General features: G+C 28.2%; 1 protein-coding gene across 11 annotated transcripts in view; it reads left to right on the top strand.

Moving 5' to 3' along the window:
* LOC142241983 (uncharacterized) overlaps window positions 1–23,550 on the top strand; it is a 214,788-nt gene that overhangs the window by 131,820 nt on the left and 59,418 nt on the right. For 5 of the 11 annotated variants that reach the window (XM_075313884.1, XM_075313885.1, XM_075313892.1 and 2 more), the window contains exon 1: window positions 3,407–4,325. The exons of 5 other annotated variants lie outside the window; for them this stretch is intronic. In XM_075313884.1, coding sequence (XP_075169999.1) covers window positions 3,854–4,325 — 472 coding nt within the window. In that variant the 5' untranslated portion in view covers window positions 3,407–3,853. One more of the 11 variants, XM_075313883.1, reaches the window with a different exon arrangement.

The raw sequence follows: 23,550 nt of genomic DNA, 5'->3' as shown, positions 1-23,550 counted from the left end.
CACTTGCTCTTCTGTAGCACAAAGCCTGTAGAAGCAAATGTCGGAGTTCTTAATTAGATTTTCTATACAAATAAAATTTTAACAAAAATTTTCTATAGAAATAAAATGTTGACAACATTTTCTATAGAAGTAAAATTTGGAAAAAAAATCTATAGAAATAAAATTTGGAAAAAATTTTCTATCGAAATAAAATTTTGACAAATTTTTCTATAGAAATAAAATTTTGACAAAATTTTCTATGGAAATAAAATTTTGACAAGATTTTCTATAGAAATAAAATTTTAACAAAAATTTTCTATAGAAATAAAATTTTAACAAAATTTTCTATAGAAATAAAATTTTGGTAAATTATTTTTGGCTCGAGTGGCAACAATGATTATGAACCGATATCATATGCTGACACCACGTACCAAATTTCAACCGGATCGGATGAAATTTGCTTATCTTAGAGGCTCCGCAAGCCAAATCTGGGGATCGATTTATATGGGGGCTATATATAATTATGGACCGATATGGACCAATTCCTACATGGTTGTTGGATACCATATACTAACACCACGTACCAAATTTCAACCGGATCGGATGAATTTTGCTCCTCTAAGAGGCTCCGAAGGTCAAATCTGGGGATCGGCTTATATGGGGGCTATATATAATTATGGATCGATATGGACCAATTTTGGCATGGTCATTAGAGACCATATACTAACACCATGTACCAAAATTCAGCCGGATCGGATGAAATTTGCTTCTCTTAGAGGCTCCGCAAGCCAAATCGGGGGATCGGTTTATATGGGGGCTATATGTAATTATGGACCGATATGGACCAATTTATGCATGGTTGTTAGAGACCATATACTAACACCATGTACCAAATTTCAGCCGGATCGGATGAAATTTGCTTCTCTTAGAGCAATCGCAAGCCAAATTTGGGGGTCCGTTTATTTGGGGGCAATACGTAAAAGTGGACCGATATGGACCAATTTTTGCATGGTTGTTAGAGACCATATACTAACACCATGTACCAAATTTCAGCCGGATCGGATAAAATTTGCTTCTCTTAGAGCAATCGCAAGCCAAATTTGGGGGTCCGTTTATATGGGGGCTATATATAAAAGTGGACCGATATGAACCAATTTTTGCATGGTTGTTAGACACCATATACTAACACCATGTACCAAATTTCAGCCGGATCGGATGAAATTTGCTTCTCTTAGAGCAATCGCAAGCCAAATTTGGGGGTCCGTTTATATGGGGGCTATACGTAAAAGTGGACCGATATGGCCCATTTGCAATACCAGCCAACCTACATCAATAACAACTACTAGTGCCAAGTTTCAAGTCGATAGCTTGTTTCGTTCGGAAGTTAGCGTGATTTCAACAGACGGACGGACGGACGGACATGCTCAGATCGACTCAGAATTTCACCACGACCCAGAATATATATACTTTATGGGGTCTTAGAGCAATATTTCGATGTGTTACAAACGGAATGACAAAGTTAATATACCCCCATCCTATGGTGGAGGGTATAAAAAGGTGCCTTATCAAAATTCAAATTGGCAATACTGGCAAGGGTTGGCACAGGCGAGCTATTCTGAATAGAAGACCAGTGCACATAGTTCAAATATTATGAACAGTACTAAAAGAAAAAGGAAATATTTTACATTAATTTCAAATATCCCAGATTTTATGATACATATTCGAATTTTCTCTGGATTACCTACGATTAAGTATGTGGTTGAGTGTGGTTTACTACTAACCCCATTAAAACTTCTTCACAGTTATAAACAATAAAAATTATTAAGTTTTTTTATAACTTATAAGACAACAAGGTACAGTTGAAATTTTATATTTTTAAAGATTTTTATTACCTATAAATATGTAAATTGATGAACAATTATTGATTGTGCATTAATGGACAAAACCCTCTGCATCATAAATTAATTTCAATTTCTAAGCGAGGGCGAAACGGAAAGACCCAAGCAAAACAAAAGAGAGAAAATATGGAGTCCCACAAAAAAAAAGAGCAGCCAATACTACAAACAACACAGAAACATAATTCAATTAATTCTTTAAAGTTGAAATTGAATGAAACCAAAGTAAAGAAGTGGAAAATCAAAACAAAATAGTGAGAATAACAACAACTGAGGTAAGCTCCACATTTGCCTCCATAATGTCTACACAAAGAGTGAGAGAGAGAGAGTAATATAGCGTAACAGCTCTGCTTACGTTAACTGAGGTGGGGAGCAATACTAGAACACTGTTATTCAAAAAGACCACAATTCTACAAGTGGCAACGTAACAGAATTGCTTCTTAAGAATTTTAGTTTCCAACAGTATTAACAGAACAGCAAAGGGAAAATAGATAGAATATTTAATAGAGAATATTGGAATATTGCTATATAAAACTGTCAATAATCTTTAATTTAATACACCACCATTTTAGTTTCAGTTTTACTCATAGTGTCTTTATGTTATTCGATATGTGTGAAGCATTTTGATGTGTGTGTGTGTGGAAAACACTAAAGCCCTATACGTTGGCAACGTAACAGAGCTGTTAACTGAGAGAATTTAGCTGCTACATCTACAACGATGTAGAAGAAGAAATACAGATTGAAGCAATCTTCAATGAACGATTGTTTTGGTTTCAGTTGAAATCGTGGCGTCGTGGTATTAAGTTGTTTATTTAGCTGGATTTATTTTTCCCAGTAACAAAGCGAAATGAGTGAATTAATTTTATTGTGGAAAATATAATAAAGTGCAAGCAACAGCAATGGGATTTCCTTAGATAGGGGCAACAAATTGCTAACGAAAAAAACACAAAATATTGTGGAGTTATTTTTTAAAAGAAAAAAAAAAAAATATTGAAAGAAAAAAAATTGGGGTTAAATTTTTATAAAACCAAGTTTTGTTTCATTGAAAAAAATATCTCATATTTTTCACTATCAAAATGAGTAAAAAAATGTGGAATAAAATTTTCAAAACCAAATCCAGTAAAAATGCCAAAGCATTGGCTGCAGCCAATAAAGTCAATAAACGTAGCAGTATTTATGAGGAATACCAGCAATTAAATGCAGCTTTGGATTTGACAAATAGTGAAAAATCTCCACCAGATAATACAATAATATTAAGTGAAGCCTCCAAAACTCCTATAAACTATGATGATAGGCCCTTGCCAACAACGGCAGCCGCCTTTTTGGCCAAAACCGAAGTGGATAATGAAAAACAAATCTCAAGTCAAAAGAATACCTTTAATAAGGTGGTTAAATCCTTTACTACTTTGAAACGTTCCCAAAGCTCAGATAAGGATAACAGCAATTTAGCCATAACGGATAAAGATGTGAAAAAATCAAATGAAAAAGAAAATTCAGATACACCATCATCTTCGATAGCGTATAGTGAGTCTTCTACTACTTCATTAAACGAAATACTATCTAAGCATGGAATTAATAATAAAAATAATAATAAAAATTACACTAATAACCATTATGATAATAAACAAGAGTTGCTAACATTAAAGAGTAATGGCAACATCACGAACATCACCACCACAGCCGTCGACACCAAGTTTTCTAGCAGCAGCAACAATAACAACAATGAAATCAATAGTATAACCACCACCGCCAGCAACAGTATTAACCGCAGCAACAATATTGCTAAGAGCCTTCAGAGCAACAGTAACAGTAATAACGGCATCATACCTAAGACCGCAAGCCAAGTTACTGATGTTAATGAAGGCGTCGGCGATAGTGGTGAAGTTAGTAGCTTACATTGTAGTCTTAATGCAGCTGCAGCTACTTTGAATTATAACGGCGGCAGCAAAAGCAACATAACTAACCGTTGTAACATTAGCATGATGAATTGTAATGCCTCATTAAGTCATCAACTAACCGCAACATCAAACTCACAGACAGACAGACATTTTTTAGAAAATTGCAATTTTAACCGTATTGGAAATCTAAATGAAAATGAAAAATTTGCATGTCAAAATCATCTTGGCAACTTGACAGCCGTTACTGCTACTGCTACAACTACTGCTCCATCAACCAGCACTTCATTATTGCCCCAAACAACAACAACGACCACAATAGCATCACCTTCATCCCCGACCACATTACCACAAAAACAACGTCTATCAAAAATTGTTATTGTTGTTAGAAAATTAAATACCACACCAGCAATAACTTCCGATCTAACCACAAAAACTGGCATGCAACATAAAACTAATCAAATTGCTACAATTGCTACTAACTCGAATACTAACCTGGCTGCCATTTCAGAGAATAAAGGAAAAAATTGTTTAGCTCCTATAATTAATGAAAATGGTAAATTTTTAAGATATTCATTGTTTTTGTTTTCATTTTTTTTTTCAAGGATTATTTTTGAGAAATATTCATATATATTTTAGGTCAAGAAGTATAATTTTTTAGGGTGATTTTTAAAGAGCTTTAGGAAAATTAAAACAAATACACATAAAATTCAGAAAAATGCATTAAACCTTCACTATAGGAAGGGTGGTATACTAACCTTCTCATTCCGTTTGTAAAACATCTAAAAATTGGTCTCAGACACCTAAAGGGTTAATTTTTTAAAGAGCTATAGAAATTAAAAAAAAAAAAAACATAAAATTCAGTAAAATACATGAAATCTTTATTTGAGTCGATAGAACAGACCTTAAATGGTCTGTCTGCTTAGTCCAATTTTATCTCACTTCAATGTTGTGTTCCAATCGCGGTTGCCACTTGATCTAAAAATAATCTACCAAAATTTGAAGAAAATTGTAATAAAAAACTACCAAATAAACAATCTTTTTTTCAGTTTTTGATTTCTATAGAAAATTTTGTCGAAATTTTATTACTATAGAAAATTTTGTCAAAATTGTATACCTATAGAAAATTTTGTCAAAATTTTATTCCTATAGAAAATTTTGTAAAAATTTTAGTCCTATAGAAAATTTTGTCAAAATTTTACTTCTATAGAAAATTTTGTCAAAATTTGTCAAAATTTATTCCTATCGAAAATTTTGTCAAAATTTGTCAAAATTTTATTCCTATCGAAAATTTTGTCAAAATTTTATTCCTATCGAAATTTTTACTCCTTTATAATATTTTTGTCAAAATTTTATTCCTATCGAAAATTTTGTCAAAATTTTATTCCAATGAAAATTTTGCCAAAATTTGTCAAAATTTATTCCTATCGAAAATTTTGTCAAAATTTTATTCCTGTATAATATTTGTCAAAATTTTATTCCTATAGAAAATTTTGTCAAAATTTATTCCTATCGAAAATTTTTTCAAAATTTTATTCCTGTATAATATTTTTTTGTCAAATTTTGTCAAAATTTTATTCCTATCGAAAATTTTGTCAAAATTTTATTCCTATAGAAAATTTTGTCAAAATTTATTTTTATCGAAAATTTTTTTCCTGTATAATATTTCTGTCAAAATTTATCAAAATTTTATTCCTATCGAAAATTTTGTCAAAATTTTATTCCTATAGAAAATTTTGTCAAAATTTATTCCTATAGAAAATTTTTTCAAAATGTTATTCCTGTATAATATTTTTTGTTAAATTTTGTCAAAATTTTATTCTTATCGAAAATTTTGTCAAAATTTTATTCCTATATAATAATTTGTTATTTTTTTCTATAGAAAATTTTGTCAAAATTTTACTTCTATAGAAAATTTTGTTAAAATTTTATTCCTATAGAAGATTTCGTCAAAATTTTATTCCTATAAAAAATTTTGTCAAAATTTATTCCTATCGAAAATTTTTTCAAAATTTTATTCCTATCGAAAATTTTGTCAAAATTTTATCCCTATATAATATTTTGTTATTTTTTTTCTATAGAAAATTTTGTCAAAATTTTATTTCTATAGAAAATTTTGTCAAAATTTTATTTCTATAGAAAATTTTGTCAAAATTGTATTTCTATAGAAAATTCTGTCAAAATTTTATTTCTACAGAAAATTTTGTCAAAATTTTATTTCTATAGAAAATTTTGTCAAAATTTTATTTCTATAGAAAATTTTGTCAAAATTTTATTCCTATAGAAATTTTGTCAAAATTTTAGTCCTATAGAAAATTTTATTAAAATTTTATTCCTATAGAAAATTTTGTTAAAATTTTATTCTACAGAAGATTTTGTCAAAATTTTATTTCTATAGAAAATTTGTGAAGTACCTCTTAGGTATAGGGGAATATTTGCAAAATCTACTAAAACATCAAGAATCCTACCAAACGGTAAAAAATTTTAAATTTTTGGTAGAATTCTACCAACTGTGGCAACCGTGGTTCCAATGCGTCAATGGAATCGTTCTTGTCTGTCTAGAAATGAGCTTTAACATAGCCGAGCATAATATAGTCTAAAGGAGTTAAATCGCACACCAGAGAGTAGGAAATACGTCAGTAGGTGGCAGTCATGAGAAAAGATTCTCTAATATCATGTTGTTGTTGTCGTAACAGTTTTTAATGTAGTTTCATCCATTTTGTTCTATGCTTATGTAGTTCAGCTAGTAGCCAAATCAAGGAACTCTGCGACAAGGGTGGGGTGTGTCCAGAGTGATCTGGTGGTGAGACGGGTAGGCTTAGCTGGACAAGCAAAAAGGTGACGAGTCATTGATTACAAATGGGACACACGTCAGCTTTGAGGCGGCTGCATTTGCCTGATGTTAGTTGGGCCAAAACTACCCGCGGTCTGCCGCGGGAGGTCTCTCTCCTCCGGTGCTATGGGCGGCGGTCGGACTCCGAGAACAGGATTGACCTTGTAGCTTCTCACCGCTTCAGCTACAGTATCCTCATGAATCCTGTTCAGACCTGTCTGGACGACTTAAAAAGGCTGTCGAATGTGACCCCGAGAATCTTGGTGTAATTCGTGATCGGAATTATTTCGCCGTCGACTAGGACATTCAACTGCCTGCCTACTTACGCCGTGCATGTAGTGAATAGTGTGTCTGAAGATTTGATGGGAAATATCCTCATCCTTGCAGTGAAATAACTGGTAAGATCAGGGAGGTAGACGTTAAATCGATCGCATATATCATCAACAATTGGTCCGGATGCCATGATTGTACAATCGTCCGCATACGATACAATCTCGACGACATCAGGAGGGGGTAGAATCGAGGACAGGTAGATATTAAACAGTGCCGGACATATCACCCCACCCTGGGGAACTCCATGTTTAACTCCACGGGGTTTTGACTTCCTGTCCCTGAATTCCACATACGACTGGCGTCCGCACAGATAATTCAGAACCCAACGCTTGGTTCCTGCCGGTAGGGACGTATTCTCAATGTCCTCGAATAGTGTGGCATGGTTGACCGTATCGAATGCCATCGATAGGTCAAGCGTCACGAGGACCGTCCTGTGACACAAATATAAAGCAATCGTCGTGCTATGTACCTTACGGAATCCATGTTGATGGTGGGCAGCTCTACAAGGCTGGGGAGGAGTAGTGCCTCAAGTGTCTTGGCTACTGGCGAGAGAAGGGATATCGGTCTGTACGATTCACCTTTACTCGAGACTTTGCCTTACCCATCTTCCACTCGTTGCCCTACCCATCTTCCAGACATCGGGTATAATGAGTGATTCTAAGGACAAATAGAGGAGTCTGGTCAGGTACTCAACTTCCAGTATTCCCAGATGCTTCAGCATTAGCATTGAAATTCCGTCGGGGCGCAGGGTCTTGGTTGGTTTCGCGCTGTTGATGATATAAGTAACATCGGCTGTGGTAAATTGAACTGTGTCATCGGCTCGGAGACCACGTATGCGACGAGTGGCTCTCCTTTTCGCTCTATCACTCTCGGGATGCTCGATAAACTGTCGGTTGTAACTTAGGCACAGGAACTGGTAAATTGTGTTCTAATGTCATGTAGTTTTTGTCGACGTTTCTCTCAAATACCATACAGTTTGCGTCGGCGTCACTGGGACAATTTCTGGTGTTGTTACCGGTTTTGTCGGCCAATTTTTAGACGCGATGTAAGGCTGCCAATATCACGGTTACGATTAATGATACGTGAAACAAAAGGTTTATTCACATTTAAATTCTGGAGGGCTCTAACGATATCCATTTGTGGGTTTCCAGCCAAATGTAAAACAATCATGCTATCACGCTTGAATTCCGTCATGTATAACTTTATTTCTGAATGTAATAAATCAAAATGTTTTCATATGTTTTTAAACAATATAATGAACTATGGCAAAAATTTTCATATTGTTTTCAATATTTAAATTATTTTTGATTTTCTACAATCTAATTCTCTATTTTTTTTCATAAAAACTTGTCAAAACTGTATTGGGGATTTTTGTGAGGAATTTTAATTCCAATTGGGGATTTTGGAAAGCATCATAATTTGGGGACAAGAGTGCTCTTACAATAGTCATATGTGTGTTTCCAGCCAAATATAAAGCAATCACCTATCACTCTTAAATTCCATCGTCTAATTTTATTTCTGGATACAATAGATTAAAATTCTTTTGTATTATTGTAAACAATTAAAAGTACTGTCTCCGGAGAAATATCTGGCAGCTATCAGACAAGCGGTATAGAAATGATAGCAACCTAAAGTTGGTCGCAATGCATATCAGCCACACTGTATAGTGATGGTATAGACATTTCCCTATACTTATGCGACAACTTTCACTGATTCAATTCCATTCTTCTATACCATCAATGTATCGGCATTTGTCTATAATCTATCCTAACTAGCAATTAGTTTTTCATTTGGAAAAATCATTCTTCCATAAATATTAACTTAGTCATTTTGGTGATAGTTAGTTCCACAATCTCGTAGGTACCAACGAAACCAACTCTATTATTTCCCACCGGGAGTTTGATGATTAATTTTCTTATTAACCATAGCAACCACAATTTAAACTGATCATTGTGTTCAATTGAGCTTAACGAACGAAGTTCTCGCTACTGTAAATGATCATGGCTATGGCCGCCGGTGCTGGTTATAGTGATGAGGAGAGTGAGTACACCAATCAATATTAACATCACCACGGCATGAACGGCTCCATTCCTAAATGCATGCTGTGCCGGAAAAGCTATTTAGCAATATGTAGTGTAAAATAAAACAAATTGAACTCTTTGTTATACTATTTAAGATCTATAGATGCTTTTAACATAGATAAGGTGTTGAAGATAAATTGCATGAATTTTGTTAACGGAGGGTTTGTAATATGGGATTTATAAGATGAGGTTCAGGTGGATAAAAGAAAATTTCCCTAAACATACGAAAACAAGTATATATGACCAATACAAGATAGTGGTAATTTGGGTCTATAGTAAATTGTAGATACTTAGAGAATTTCAAGAAAATTTGTAGGATTAAACTTTAGATTTGTATGATCTTATTGAAGCTTGGAAAATATGCCAACAATTATATTGTTTTTTTAAAAAAATTTTGACTAAATTTTCTAAAGAAATAAAATGTTGACAAATTTTTTTATAGAAATAAAATTTTGATACAATTTTCTATAGAAATAAAATTTTGACAAAATTTTTACAAAATAAATTTTTTCATAGCAATAAAATTTTGACAAAATTTTCTAAAGAAATAAAATTTTACCAAAATTTTCAATAGAAATAAAATGTTGACACAATTTTCTACAAAAATAAAATTTTGACAAAATTTTCCATAGAAATAAAATTTTGACGAATTTTTCTAAAGAAACAAAATTTTGATATAGTTTTCTATAGAAATAACATTTTGACAAAATTTTCCATAGAAATAAAATTTTGACAAAATTTTCTAAAGAAATAAAATTTTGACAAAATTTTCTAAAGATATAAAATTTTGAAGAAATTTTCTATAGAAATAAAATTTTGACAACATTTTCTATAGAAATAAAATTTTGACAAAATTTTCTATAGAAATAAAATTTTGAAAAAAAAAATCTATAGACATAAAATTTCGACAAAATTTTCTATAGAAATAAAATTTTGAAAAAATGTTCAATAGACATAAAATTTCGACAAAATTTTCTATAGAAATAAAATTTTGAAAAAAATGTTCAATAGACATAAAATTTTGACCAAATTTTCTATAGAAATAAAATTTTGACAAAATCTTCCATGGAAATAAAATTTTGACAAAATTTTCTATAGAAATGAAATTTTGACAAAATTTTCTAAAGACAAAAAATTTTCTAAAGACATGAAATTTTGACAAAATTTTCTATAGAAATAAAATTTTGACAACATTTTCTAAAGAAATAAAATTTTGACAAAATTTTCTATAGAAATAAGATTTTGACAAAATTTTCTAAAGAAATAAAATTTTGAAAAATTTTCTAAAGAAATAAAATTTTGATAAAATTTTCTAAAGAAATAAAATTTTGATACAATTTTCCATAGAAATAAAATTTTGACAAAAAAAAATTTCTATAGACATAACATTTGGACAAAATTTTCTATAGAAATAAAATTTTGAAAAAATGTTCTATGGACATAAAATGTTGACCAAATTTTCTATAGAAATAAAATTTTGACAAAATTTTCCATAGAAATAAAATTTTGACAAAATTTTCTATTGAAATAAAATGTTGACAAAATTTTCTATAGAAATAAAATTTTGGCAAAATTTTCTCTAGAAATAAAATTTTGGCACAATTTTCTATAGAAATAAAATTTTGGCCAAAATTGTCTATAGAAATAAAATTTTGGCCAAAATTATCTATAGAAATAAAATTCTGGCAAAATTTTCTTTAGAAATAAAATTTTGTTAAAATTTATATAGAAATAAAGTTTTGACAAAATTTTCTATAGAAATAAAATTTTGACAAAATAGAAATAAAATTTTGACAAAATTTTCTATAGGAATAAAATTTTGACAACATTTTATATTGAGATAACATTTTGACAACATTTTCTATAAAATAAAATTTTGACAAAATTTTCTAAAGACATAAAATTTTGAAAGAAGTTGCTATAGAAATAAAATTTTGACAACATTTTGTATAGAAATAAAAGTTTGAAAAAATTTTCCATAGAAATAAAAAAATCTATAGAAATAAAATTTTGACTTATTATAGACATAAAATTTTGACAAAATTTTCAATAGAAATAAAATTATCTATAGAAATAAAACTTTCACAAAATTATCTATAAAAATAAAATTTTAACAAAATTCTGACAAAATTTTCTATAGAAATAAAATTTTGGCAAAATTTGCTATAGAAATAAAATTCTGGCAAAATTTTCTTTAGAAATAAAATTTTGTTAAAATTTCTAGAGAAATAAAGTTTTGACAAAATTTTCTATAGAAATAAAGTTTTGCCAAAATTTTCTATAGAAATAAAATTTTGACAAAATTTTCAAAACACCAAAAATTTTGTCAACATGTTCAAAACACAAAAAATTTTGACAAAATTTTCTAAAGAAATAAAATTTTGATAAAATTTTCCATAGAAATAAAATTTTGACAACATTTTCTAAAGAAATAAAATTTTGACAAAATTTTCTAAAGACAAAAAATTTTGACAAAATTTTCTATAGAAATAAAATTTTGACAAAATTTTCTATAGAAATAAAATTTTCAATAGAAATAAAATTTTGACAAAATTTTCTATAGAAATAAAATTTTGACAAACATTTTCGATAGAAAAAATGCAAAATAAGATATTTTTGTTTGGTAGTTTTTTGTTAAAAATTTCTCCAGATTTTGGTAGAATATTTTTGGGTCGAGTGGCAACCGTGCTTACATGGCCTTAAGAAATCAAATCGGTATATCGGTCAATATGGCGGTTTTATTAAAATATGGACCCATAGGAGAATTTCTCTTGTTTCAACGAGTGTTGCCTGGTTATAATTTTACATCAATTTAGCTCCTTTTTATAACTGAGTACGAACGGCATTTCACATTACGATGAAACTTTTTGTAGAAGCTTTAAAACACACTGCAATGTCACCAGTATTACTGAGAGGGGATAATCAATCGTTGGAAAACATTTTTATTTTTAGTTGAAACGGGATTGAACCCAAGACCCTTTGATATTTCATCTACCCTAGATTAAATTCTTTATTTAATATTACAAGAACAGCAATTGTTCGGTATAATTGAATTGATTGTAAACTGCCATGGCATGTTAGACATGTAGGTCTATCTGATAATGTATTGTAATGTATTCTTTTTCATATTAATTGAATTTTTCTCACTACACACTGTAATCTTCTAATTAAAATTGATACCGTATACGAATGGGTTTCTCCCATATATAATGAGAATGAGATGGGAAAAATCTGAACTCAATGAATGAAGTCATTACAATTTTGGAATCATAAAATTTTGTTTTGATGACATGACATGCAATGTAATAATCTATATGTAATAATAATGGAGTGGACTACATAGATTGTCATCACCATCTCAGTTAGTCTATCATACAAAAAAAAAAAACTCCTGAATGTGTTATGCATTCCATTGTTCATTACTACATGAATTACTATAAAAATTTGCTTTTTCTTTTATAAAATCAACTTCAAAAATTCTCATAGAAACTGTCACTTTTTTCACTTCCATAAAAATGTTGTAATTCATTTTTGGGGGCATTTTTACATCGCACAGCTGTTGCCTAACTTGTGCTGGCTCGCTCTCCCTCTCGTGATTTATGCGTTGAAGTGTAAAAGGTATAGGCAATATTTTTGGAAAGCAAAGAAAATCATCACTTTTTTTCGTTGGTCTAACCAAAAAAAAAGTTTCCCATTTATGTCACCCATTTAGTTTTGGTCTCTTGTTTAATTTATTTTGTTTTTCTTGAGGAAAAAGTAACAACTCTTCGTCATAATGAGTTCAACAATAATGATGGGAAAGATCATAATGATTCACGTTGACCCACAATAATGTTGGGAGTCTATCCATTTCGTCTTCTATGAATCTTCCACTCATTTTCATTTGATATTTTACGATTTCTAATTATAACAAAATCTAAGGAAAAGCCTACATCCACGAAACAGTGAGCCATCCACAATGCCATCATAAGAAAATATTCACAATGTTTGGCAATGTTACATCTCCTAATCTCTCGCCGATGATCAGGGTAAGGAAATATAATCCAGAAGTAGCTACAAAATATACACGGAAAAAATAAAATATTGACCTTATGTGTTTAAGGATCCCCTGCATTGATTTCGCATTAATTCTCTCGTTCCAATATTATTTCAGTATTTCGTGAATTTGGTTTGGTTTATTTAAATTGAAAAAAAAATTAATTGAAAAGTCTGTAAAAATCTTGTGAAGTGAAAATGAGGCCTTTGAATGTTAGGATTAAATATAATGACTTGGGAAGAACTACAATTTTTTTGGCAGGACACTTGCTACAGGTCATTGACATTGCTACCAGTATCATTATAACGATTTATTGTGCTATACACAAGCACTTTTGTTTACTTTGACGTATTTCGGATTGCCAACAATAGCCAGGTGTGATTTTCAAACCCAATGTAACGTAATGAATGAAGCCGACCCATTTCTACACACAAAAAATTATCACCAAATTTTTTTCAATTAAACATTTAACTGAATTTGGAAACGGATTCAATTAATATGTTAATTGATTCAATTAATTATTTAATCAAATCCGAATAAAAACCAATTAAAAAAATGATTGATATTTGTTACGTTTCCAATTAAAATATTAATTGATTCAATCAATTTGTTAATCAATTCGGAAATAATTTTCAATTACAAACGTGATTGAAAAATTTTCCGTTTCCAATTACACATGTGATTGATCCAATCACCTTTGTGATTGAAATTGAATAATTTTGAGCAATGGAAAGAGCGAAAGAGCGAAAAGAGAACAAGAGAATGGGTATTAATAAAAAAATGTGTGATGGAGAGATCAGTCTGTGGAAGTAACTCGTAACGAACGGTTGGGTTTTTGTTTTTCGCGTAAATTGAAAAACATGATTGGCGACATTCTGTCTGCTGCATTCAAAATGTGTGCATAAATATTTTCAACGCAACAACAAATCATAGCAAAGGGTTGAAATAAATAAAGTGTGCAACAACAAATGGTCACGTGGTAAACGTTTGAAAAAATATATGAGAGAACGCGAGAACGCATTAGAAATTACCTGTGTTTGTGTTTTGTGGTATTGTAAAAATGGAAAACAATCTACGTTTATTGGAAGGTAAGACATTGTGAAATGTGAATACCGTTTTCTATTGAAGCCTGTTTACATTAAACAAACTAAAATAATATATTTTTTATTCATTTATTTTAGTGAGCAATTTTATTTCGTGCAATTGGTCAATCAATCAACTCCATCATTTTATCAAATATATAAGAATATACGAATATGTTAGCAATCAAAAGGTGGGTACCATATTGATCTTTTAAAATTATAATTTTTTCACTCCTAGTTTTCTTAAAACCAAGAGCGGTATGGGTTTGTTGGGTCTTGAAGTTGCGAAGTAGCGTTTGCATTAAATTGTATTTTTGTTTTACCTGCCTTTTTCAGTTTGAACCCAAGTAGAGAGCAGTATATCTGATATATAAACTAATGAGCTGAATTATGTAATGGTAAAAAAGTTCTTTCTTTTGAATTTAAAAATATGAAAAATATCCGAAAATAATAAAAAAATATGTATTTTCCATTTATATTTTTTTCTATTTCCAGAATTTGCAAAGTATCATAAACATAATACCAAATATTTCATTGTTTTGCCATTATTTTTGTCTTTGATTGGTTCAAGTTTTAATAGACGATTTCAATGTGTGGAAATTTTGGAAAGGAATTGTACTAAAATTAATTAATTATTACCGAGCTCCTTAATACACCTTTTTATGCTAGAAGACTACAACTGCAAAAGAAGATTATAAATCTGCAACCTGGAACTAAGAATTTAACTTGATATTCTATGCAGGTAAGTTTTAGCAAAATTAACTTTTAATTGAACAAAATTAAATTCGAATTATACTGTTTACTTTCAGAAAAACTAATTTAGCTTACAGGCTAAATTAAATTTATTGGAAATCTAGGCGCATTTACATATTAGAAGGAACATGCTGACATGGTTATTATGATAAGGAAGATAATGATTTATATAGTCTATTTTTTTCACCCTATAGTTGTTATTGATAGTAATTGTATGTGTAAGTTATGTTAGAACAAAACACAAATGACAAGAACCAAATTTATTTGTCTATTGCATAATTCAAAAAATAATAAAATATTAAATATATTTTATAAGGAACACATATTTTCTTTTATTTCAAATAAAACTAAATATGATTTTGGGGGCGCAATAAATAAATTTTTTGATTGAAATTTATAGCCAATTTCAATTAATTATTTAATTGAATGAATCAAATAGTTGATTGATTTTTGTCGCGAAATTGATTAAAATTTTAATTGATTCAATTAAAACTGTGATTGAATTTTATGTTAAAAATCAATCACGTTTTTAATTGATTCAATCACACAATTAATTGATTCCGTTACAAAAGTCAATTAAATTTTTAATTGAAAATCGTGTTGGTTTTCAATCAAAATGGGTGATTGATACTATCATTTTCGTGATTGAAGACATTTCAATTAAAAAAATGATTGAATCCGCGATTTTCGTGATTGAAATCAAAAAAATTTTTTTTGTGTGTATCGGCGGCTGATAATTAAATTTTGCCTCCGGCGAAAGTTCAAAATGTTGGCAGAAAATACAACAATTATTAATACATTTTTCAATTTTTAATAAATATTTTTGATTAATTAATCTACCAACCTTTGAAGGGAGCCACCGTGGTGCAATGGTTAGCATGCCCGCCTTGCATACACAAGGTCGTGGGTTCGACCGAACACCAAAAAGTTTTTCAGCGGTGGATTATCCCACCTCAGTAATGGTGGTGACATTTCTCAGGGTTTCAAAGCTTCTATAATTGGTTTCACTGGAATGTGGAACGCCGTTCGGACTCGGCTATAAAAAGGAGGTCCCTTGTCATTGAGCTTAACATGGAATCGGGCAGCACTCAGTGATAAGAGAGAAGTTCACCACTGTGGTATGACAATGGACTGAATAGTCTAAGTGAGCCTGATACATCGGGCGGCCACATAACCTAACCTAACCTTTGAAGAAAATTTTACCACAAATCTACCAAATTTGAAAAAGAAAATCAAATTTTGAAGTTTTTGTTCAAATTTTTGTGGTTGGTATGAAAAAAAATGTTTTTTCTTCGAATGAATGAATGACCCCTTCAATCAGCTGTATGAAAATTAAAGTTTATAAGGGTAATGAATTCAAACAAAATTTTGTCAAAATTTAATTTTCACAGAAGATTTTCTCAAAGTTTGTTCAATTTTTTTTTCTATAGATAAATTGGTCAAAATTTTATTGCTATAGAATGTGTTCTCAAAATTTTATTTCTATAGAGAATTCGGTCAACATTTCCTTTTTATAAAAAATTTGGTTAAAATTTTATTTCTATAGAAAATATGGTCAGAATTTTTTCTATAATTTTTTTTTTCTCAAAATGTTATTTCTATAACAATTTTCTGAAAATTTTATTTCTATAGAAGTTGTTCTCAAAATTTTAATTCTATAGACAATTTGGTGAATTTTTTTGCAATAGAAGATTTTGTCAAAATTTTATTTCTATAAAAAATTTTGTCAAAATTTTATTTCTATAGAAAATTTTGTCAAAATTTTATTTCTATAGAAAATTTGGTCAAAATTTATTTCTATAGAAAATTTTACGAAAATTTTATTCTTGTTGTTTGTACAAAGGTTTATTTCGGCAAAAGCCGACTATCATAAACCTTTTTTCGGAAGGTTCAAGTGTGGCTCACTTTGGGTTTAGTGAACTACCCGACTTTATTCTGATAATTGGTTGATAGTTTTGCTGCAAGTAAAGGATGCTGTTGGAAGGAATGTGGTAATTCCGAAACGTGCGTCCATCCAACCATCTTGCAGTCTATAGGGCTTTGCCCAAATAAATTTGACTGTTTGTAAAGCTACTGTTGTAGTGTAGTCAACGCAATGGTTTTAAGATGATATTAAAACAACAAATTTTATTTTTATAGAAAATTTGGTCAACATTTTATTTCTATAGAGAATATGACCAAAATTTTATTTCTATAGATTTTCTCAAAATTTTATTTTCATAATTTTTTTTCTCAAAAATTTTTTTTTTTTAATTTTCTCAAAATTTTATTTCTGTAAAAGATTTTCTCAAAATTTTATTTGTATAGAAAATTTTGTCAAAGTTTTATTTCTATAGAAAATTTCCTCAAAATTTTATTTCCATAGAAGATTTTCTTAAAATTTTATTTCTACAGAAAATTTTCTCAAATTTTTATTTCTATAGAAGATTTTCTCAAAATTTTATTTCTATAGAAAAATTTCTCAAAATTTTATTTCTATAGAAATTGGGTCAATATTTTATTTCTACAGATAATTTGGGCAAAATTTTATTTCAATAGAAAATTTTGACAACATTTTTCAATAGAAAATTTTGACAACATTTCAATAGAAAATTTTGACAACATTTTATTTCTATAGAAGATTTTCCCAAAATTTTATTTCTCAAGAAAATTTGGTCAAAATTTTATTTCTATAGAAAATTTGGTCAAAATTTTATTTCTATAAAAAATTTGGTCAAAATTTTATTTCTATTCTATTTTCCCAAAATTCTATTTCTATAAAAAATTTGGTCATTTTTGTTTTTCTGTAGAAAAGTTGGTCAAAATTTTATTTCTTTAGATAATTTTGTAAAAATTTTTATTTCTATAGAAAATTTTGTCAAAATTTTATTTCTATGGAAAATTTTCAAATTTTGGTTCTATATAAAATTTTCTCAAAATTTTATTTCTATTGAAGATTTTCTCAAAATTTTTTTTCAATAGAAAATTTGGTCAAAATTTCTCAAAATTTTATTTGTATAGAAGATTTTCTCAAAATTTTATTTCTATTGCTATATAAAATTTGGTCTAAAATATATTTCTATAGAAAATGTCGTCAAAATTTTTCTTTCGATAGAAAAATTGAAGTACCTCTTAGTTGGAGGTGAATGTTTTGCAAAATCTACGAAAACATCAAGAATTCTAACCACTGTGGCAATACGTGTCTCCAATACGAAAAATTTTATTTTTAAATAAATACAAACGTAAACGCTCTTGGTGACTTGCAAACAAAATAATGGGAAGTGGCTGTCATGTTAACCCTTTCACTACCGAAATAAACCTAATGTTAAAAACTTTAATTTTTCTTCTGTTTCTACTTGTACTAACAGCATGTACAACAAAAATTGTAATATTGAAAACCTACCTCAATTACTTCAAGAGCTATATGAGCTTGTTCTGAAAACTTGATTCTTGAATTGTGACCAAATGGCCTTACGAAAATAAGCGCTATTTGGCCTATAATATCTTTCAAAGTGTGAGAAAAAATACAAAAAAGAACCCGAAGTAGTATCAGCTAAAATTTTTGTATGAATGTCCATTTACTAGAAACATATAGTAGAAAAATTATCTCAATTTTCGTATTTTTCGTTTATTGTAAAAGAACTTTATAAAAATGTATTTTAGTGCTCACCAATATGGAAAATATTTATAGCTTATTTAGATTAAAGCCTCCACTTTAAAATAACATCGAGAAATAAATCGATACTAAGTGGGAAAATAGAATTTGTTGTCTTTTTCGAATGTCCTTCTAAGTGGACATCGGTAGTGAAAGGGTTAAGTCAAGATAGATTCTTGAACTTGGCAACACTTCATGTTATTTAAATAAGAACTATCGCCTACCCCGTACTTTCGAAAAATCTTTTCTCAATTTCTGTCAGTTTTCCTAATCCTGATAATTTGTTCCATTGTATATTTCTACCAAATGCATGAACATTTTCTCGTTTGGGGAAGACAACGATAGGAATGAATCATCAATTGTATGTCCTATGTGAATGGTGTTGGATATTTTGCATTGAAAATCTTCTCATCTTTAAATGCAACACAGATATGGATACTTGGACTGAGGCATCTTTTGGATCTTTTGACTAGGCAACCACAGTCTCTTCGTCACCACAACACATCATTGTTTTGACTATCGCATAAGCTTTTATACGATGATGATGTTGATGATGATGGAGTTGACGCTGATGATGATGCAGTTTCTGGGGTGGTGAAATGGTCAATGATCTTCTTAAGATATTTTAACAAGATTTTCCTATAAATCAGGCTGTTGTGATGTGTAAATTGATGACCACGAATAGTCTTCCGCACCATACTTTATTCCATCGAATTCAATGATATTCGAATTGAAATGATAGAGAAATCCATTGTTTGGCTTTTAACGTTGGATTCCCAAAAGAGAAGCATAATAAAATTGTTTGTTAAGATTTGTTTGTTAACAAGATTCACTCTTTAATTAATGGAAAATTTGATTTATATGAGATTTTTGATCCAAGCTTAATGCCATACAATATTGGATACTTTTCCATGATTTTTAAGCTGGTAAATCTTATTAAAAATTAATTACATTTTATTTTGATAGTTTTATATCGAACATTTGATTTTTTCTTTATTATGAGACACTTTCTATTGGTGGAAAGTAATGAATTTATGAAATTTCATTATTTTGATAAAAAGCTAGAGGAAGGAAGTAAAAGTAAAATTTTGGAAGAAAAAATTTTGTTTTTCACTATGTGTGAAAAATGTAGTTATCACTTCCTGTCCTAGCATCATAAATTATTGACAATAAATTATAAATCACTAACATAATTAAAAGCAAAAGTGAACTGTCATCTCGTTCACAGATCGGATGCTTATTTCACAATCAAAAGTAAGATATGTGGTTAATAATGCACATCAATATCAGCCAAGTGGCCAACACGACCCTGCAATTTTATCAAATTTTTATTTCTATAGAAAATGTCAAAATTTTTTTCCTAAAGAAAATATTGTCAAAATTTTATTTCTATAGAAAATTTTCTCTAAACTTTATTTCTATAGAAAATTTTCTCAAAATTTTATTTCTATAGAAATGTTTCCTCAAAATTTTATTTCTATAGAAAATTTTATCAAAATTTTATTTCTAAAGAAAAAAATTTTACAATTTAATGTCTATAAAAAATTTTGTCAAAATTTTATTTCTATACAAAATTTTGTCAAAATTTTATTTCTACAGAAAATTTTGTCACAATTTTGTTTCTATATAAAATTTGGTCAAAATTTTCTTTTTATAGAAAGTTTTGTCAAAATTTTGTTTCTATAGAAAATTTGATAAAAATTTTATTCTTGTAGAAAATTTGTCAAAATTTTATTTGTATAGAAAATTTTGTCAAAATTTTATTTGTATAGAAAATTTTGTCTAAATTTTATTTCTATAGAAAATTTTGTCAAAATTTTATTTCTATAGAAAATGTTGTCAACATTTTATTTCTATAGAAAAATTTGTCAAAATTTATTTCTATAGAAAATTTTCTCAAAATTTTATATCGAGAGAAAATTTTGTCAACATTTTATATCGATAGATAGATTTTGTCAAAATTTATTTCTATAGAAAATTTTCTCAAAATCTATAGAAAATTTTGTCAAAATTTATTTCTATAGAAAATTTTCTCAAAATATTATATCGATAGAAAATTTTTCTCAAAATTTTACTTCTATAGAAAATTTTGTCAATATTTATTTCTATACAAAATTGTCTCAAAATTTTATATCGATAGAAAATTTTTCTCAAAATTTTATTTCTATAGAAAATTTTCTCTAAATATTATTTCTATAGAAATTTTTCTCAAAATTGTATTTCTATAAAAAATTTTATCGAAATTTTATTTCTATCGAAAAAAATTTTCAAAATTTAATTTCTATAAAAAATTTTGTCAAAATTTTATTTCTATAGAAAATGTTGTCACAATTTTGTTTCTATATAAAATTTTGTCAAAATGTTATTCCTATAAAATTTTGCCAAATTTCATATCTATAGAAAATTTTGTCAAAATTTTATTTCTATAGAAAATTTTGTCAAAATTTTGTTTCTATAGAAAATTTTGTTTCTATAGAAAATTTTGTCAAATTATATTTCTATAGAAAATTTTGTCAAAATTTATTTCTAAAGAAAATTTTCTCAAAATTTTATATCGATAGAAAATTTTGTCAACTTTTTATATCGATAGAAAATTTTGTCAAAATTTTATTTCTATCGAAAATTTTGTCAAAATTTATTTCTAAAGAAAATTTTCTCAAAATTTTATATCTATAGAAAATTTTTCTCAAAATTTTATTTCTATAGAAAATTTTTATCAAAATTTATTTCTATAGAAAATTTTCTCAAAATTTTACATCGATAGAAAATTTTTCTCAAAATTTTATTTCTATAGAAAATGTTCTCTAAATATTATTTCTATAGAAAATTTTCTCAAAATTTTATTTCTACAGAAAATTTTGTCACAATTTTATTTCTATATAAAATTTGGTCAAAATTTTATTTTTGTAGAAAATTTTATTTCTATAAAAATTTTTTCAAAATTTTATTTCTATAGAAAAAATTTTCAAAATTTTATTTCTGTAATTTTCTACATTTTCTAATTTTTATTTCTATAGAAAATTTTGTCAAAATTTTGTTCTCTAGTAAATTTTGGAAAAATTTTATTTCTATAGAAAATTTTCTTAAAATTTTATTTCTATAGAAAATCAAAATTACTTTTCTATAAAAAGCTTGTAAAAATTTTGTTTCTATAGAAAATTTTGTCAAAATTTTATTTCTATAGAAAATTTTTTCAAAATTTTAGTTCTATAAAAAATTTTCTCAAAATTTCATTTCCATAAAGAATTTTGTCAAAATTTTATTTCCATAAAGAATTTTGTCAAAATTTTATTTCTATAGAAAATTTTGTCAAAATTTTATTTCTATAAAAATTTTTGTCAACATTTTATTTTTAAAGAAAATTTTCTCAAGTGTTTAATTCTATAGAAAATTTTGTCAAAATTTTATATCGAAAGAAAATTGTTCTCAAAATTTTATTTCTATAGAAAATTTTGTCAAAATTTTATTTCTACAGAAAATTTTGTCAAAATTTTATATCTAGAGAATTCTACCAACTGTGGCAAGCCTGGTCATTAGCCCAATTTCGAATTTTGTGTTTATTTGTACGAAATTTCAAGAACATTTTCAAACGATCATGTTTTGTTATTATATTGTATTACAAATGTAAGCATTGGTATTTGTATAAAGTTTCAAAAAACAAAATGTATTTTGAGCAATACCTCTTGGTGCTAACATTAAACAGTTACATTTTCCGTTTGTTTTTAGTTCAAGTGCTAATTTATGCAATTCTTTCTTTAACAAATTTCAAAATCCCATGGTCGTCTTTGTTGAGAACCATTGGATGTTGAGAAATGGGCAAAAAAGGGTCATTCTTGTCTATGTTTCAAGTTTTCGGAACATGTGTATTCCTAATGTTTATATGTTTGTTGCTTTATATTTTCATTTCTATTTCTGCAGAATTGAACCATTTTATTCTGTCCAAAAAACATATATTTTTCTACACCACCACGAATATATTCCTGGAATCATATTACGAAATCTTACAAGTTGTTCAACATTTAGATGTTGGTTTCTGTGGCAACATTTGGTTTACACCAGCACGCATTAAAAATAAAAAAAAATTATGTAAAGTGCTTTAAAATGTAAAGAAAAAACCAAAAACACATGGAATTTAGAAACATATAATGGAAGTGTCATTTGATCCATGTTTCTGTGCCACCAGATTAATGTGAGACCATATTATTTATGCAAAATTTTATTGATTTTATGTTGGTGGGAACGAAAGGCAATAAAAGAATTTTGAGTCCGAAAATCGCTAGGATGGCAAATAAGATAGAGAAAAAATCCAAAATCTCATATTGACAGACCACAGTTTCGATCCTGTAAAACGATTTACAAAAATAGAAGAAAACAAAACTCTTCTTTCAGTGTACATATATCGAACCTCTTAACGATTGAGAATGTATGTATATTTATGAAGTCTTAACCATTTACGTTAATACATTATAAGCCACTGTGTAACATAATATATAATTATTGAGAAAAATATGAACAAAACTGTCTATAAGTTAACTTTAACCATCAGTTTAAAATTGAAAACTTCTTTGCGACTAATACCACGAAGTTGAAATTTCTCAATTTACACACATTTCTATTTCTGGAAACAAGTTCTTCAGAAGTAAATAACTCTTTGGCCAAATTAATTAAATTGTTGAAAAAATAACAGTTTTAACGTTTCCACAAAGTTTATGATCCATGACATAGTTTTAAGATAGCAACAACAATTTTAAATAATTAAATATATATTCTTTAGAAAATGCGATCATTTTTAAAGCGAAGATACTGTATTGGCATATTTTTAAAAAGAGGTCGCTATGTAATGATTTAAGCGTATCGAAATATTAAACCATACGGCTACACTGAAAAAATTTTTTTTCGTTTCAATCACAGATTAATAGATCCGTTTAAAGATTTGAATTGATATTTAGATAAAACAAATACACAGTTAATGTGTCGAATAGTAATGTAATCGTAAATTATTATTTTAGCTTGCATCAACAAGAGAAAG

Source organism: Haematobia irritans, chromosome 5 (assembly GCF_050003625.1).
Source record: "Haematobia irritans isolate KBUSLIRL chromosome 5, ASM5000362v1, whole genome shotgun sequence".
Classification (NCBI taxonomy): domain Eukaryota; kingdom Metazoa; phylum Arthropoda; class Insecta; order Diptera; family Muscidae; genus Haematobia; species Haematobia irritans.
The sequence above is the reverse complement of the archived record's forward strand: the minus strand, read 5'-3'. Positions and strand labels throughout refer to the sequence as shown.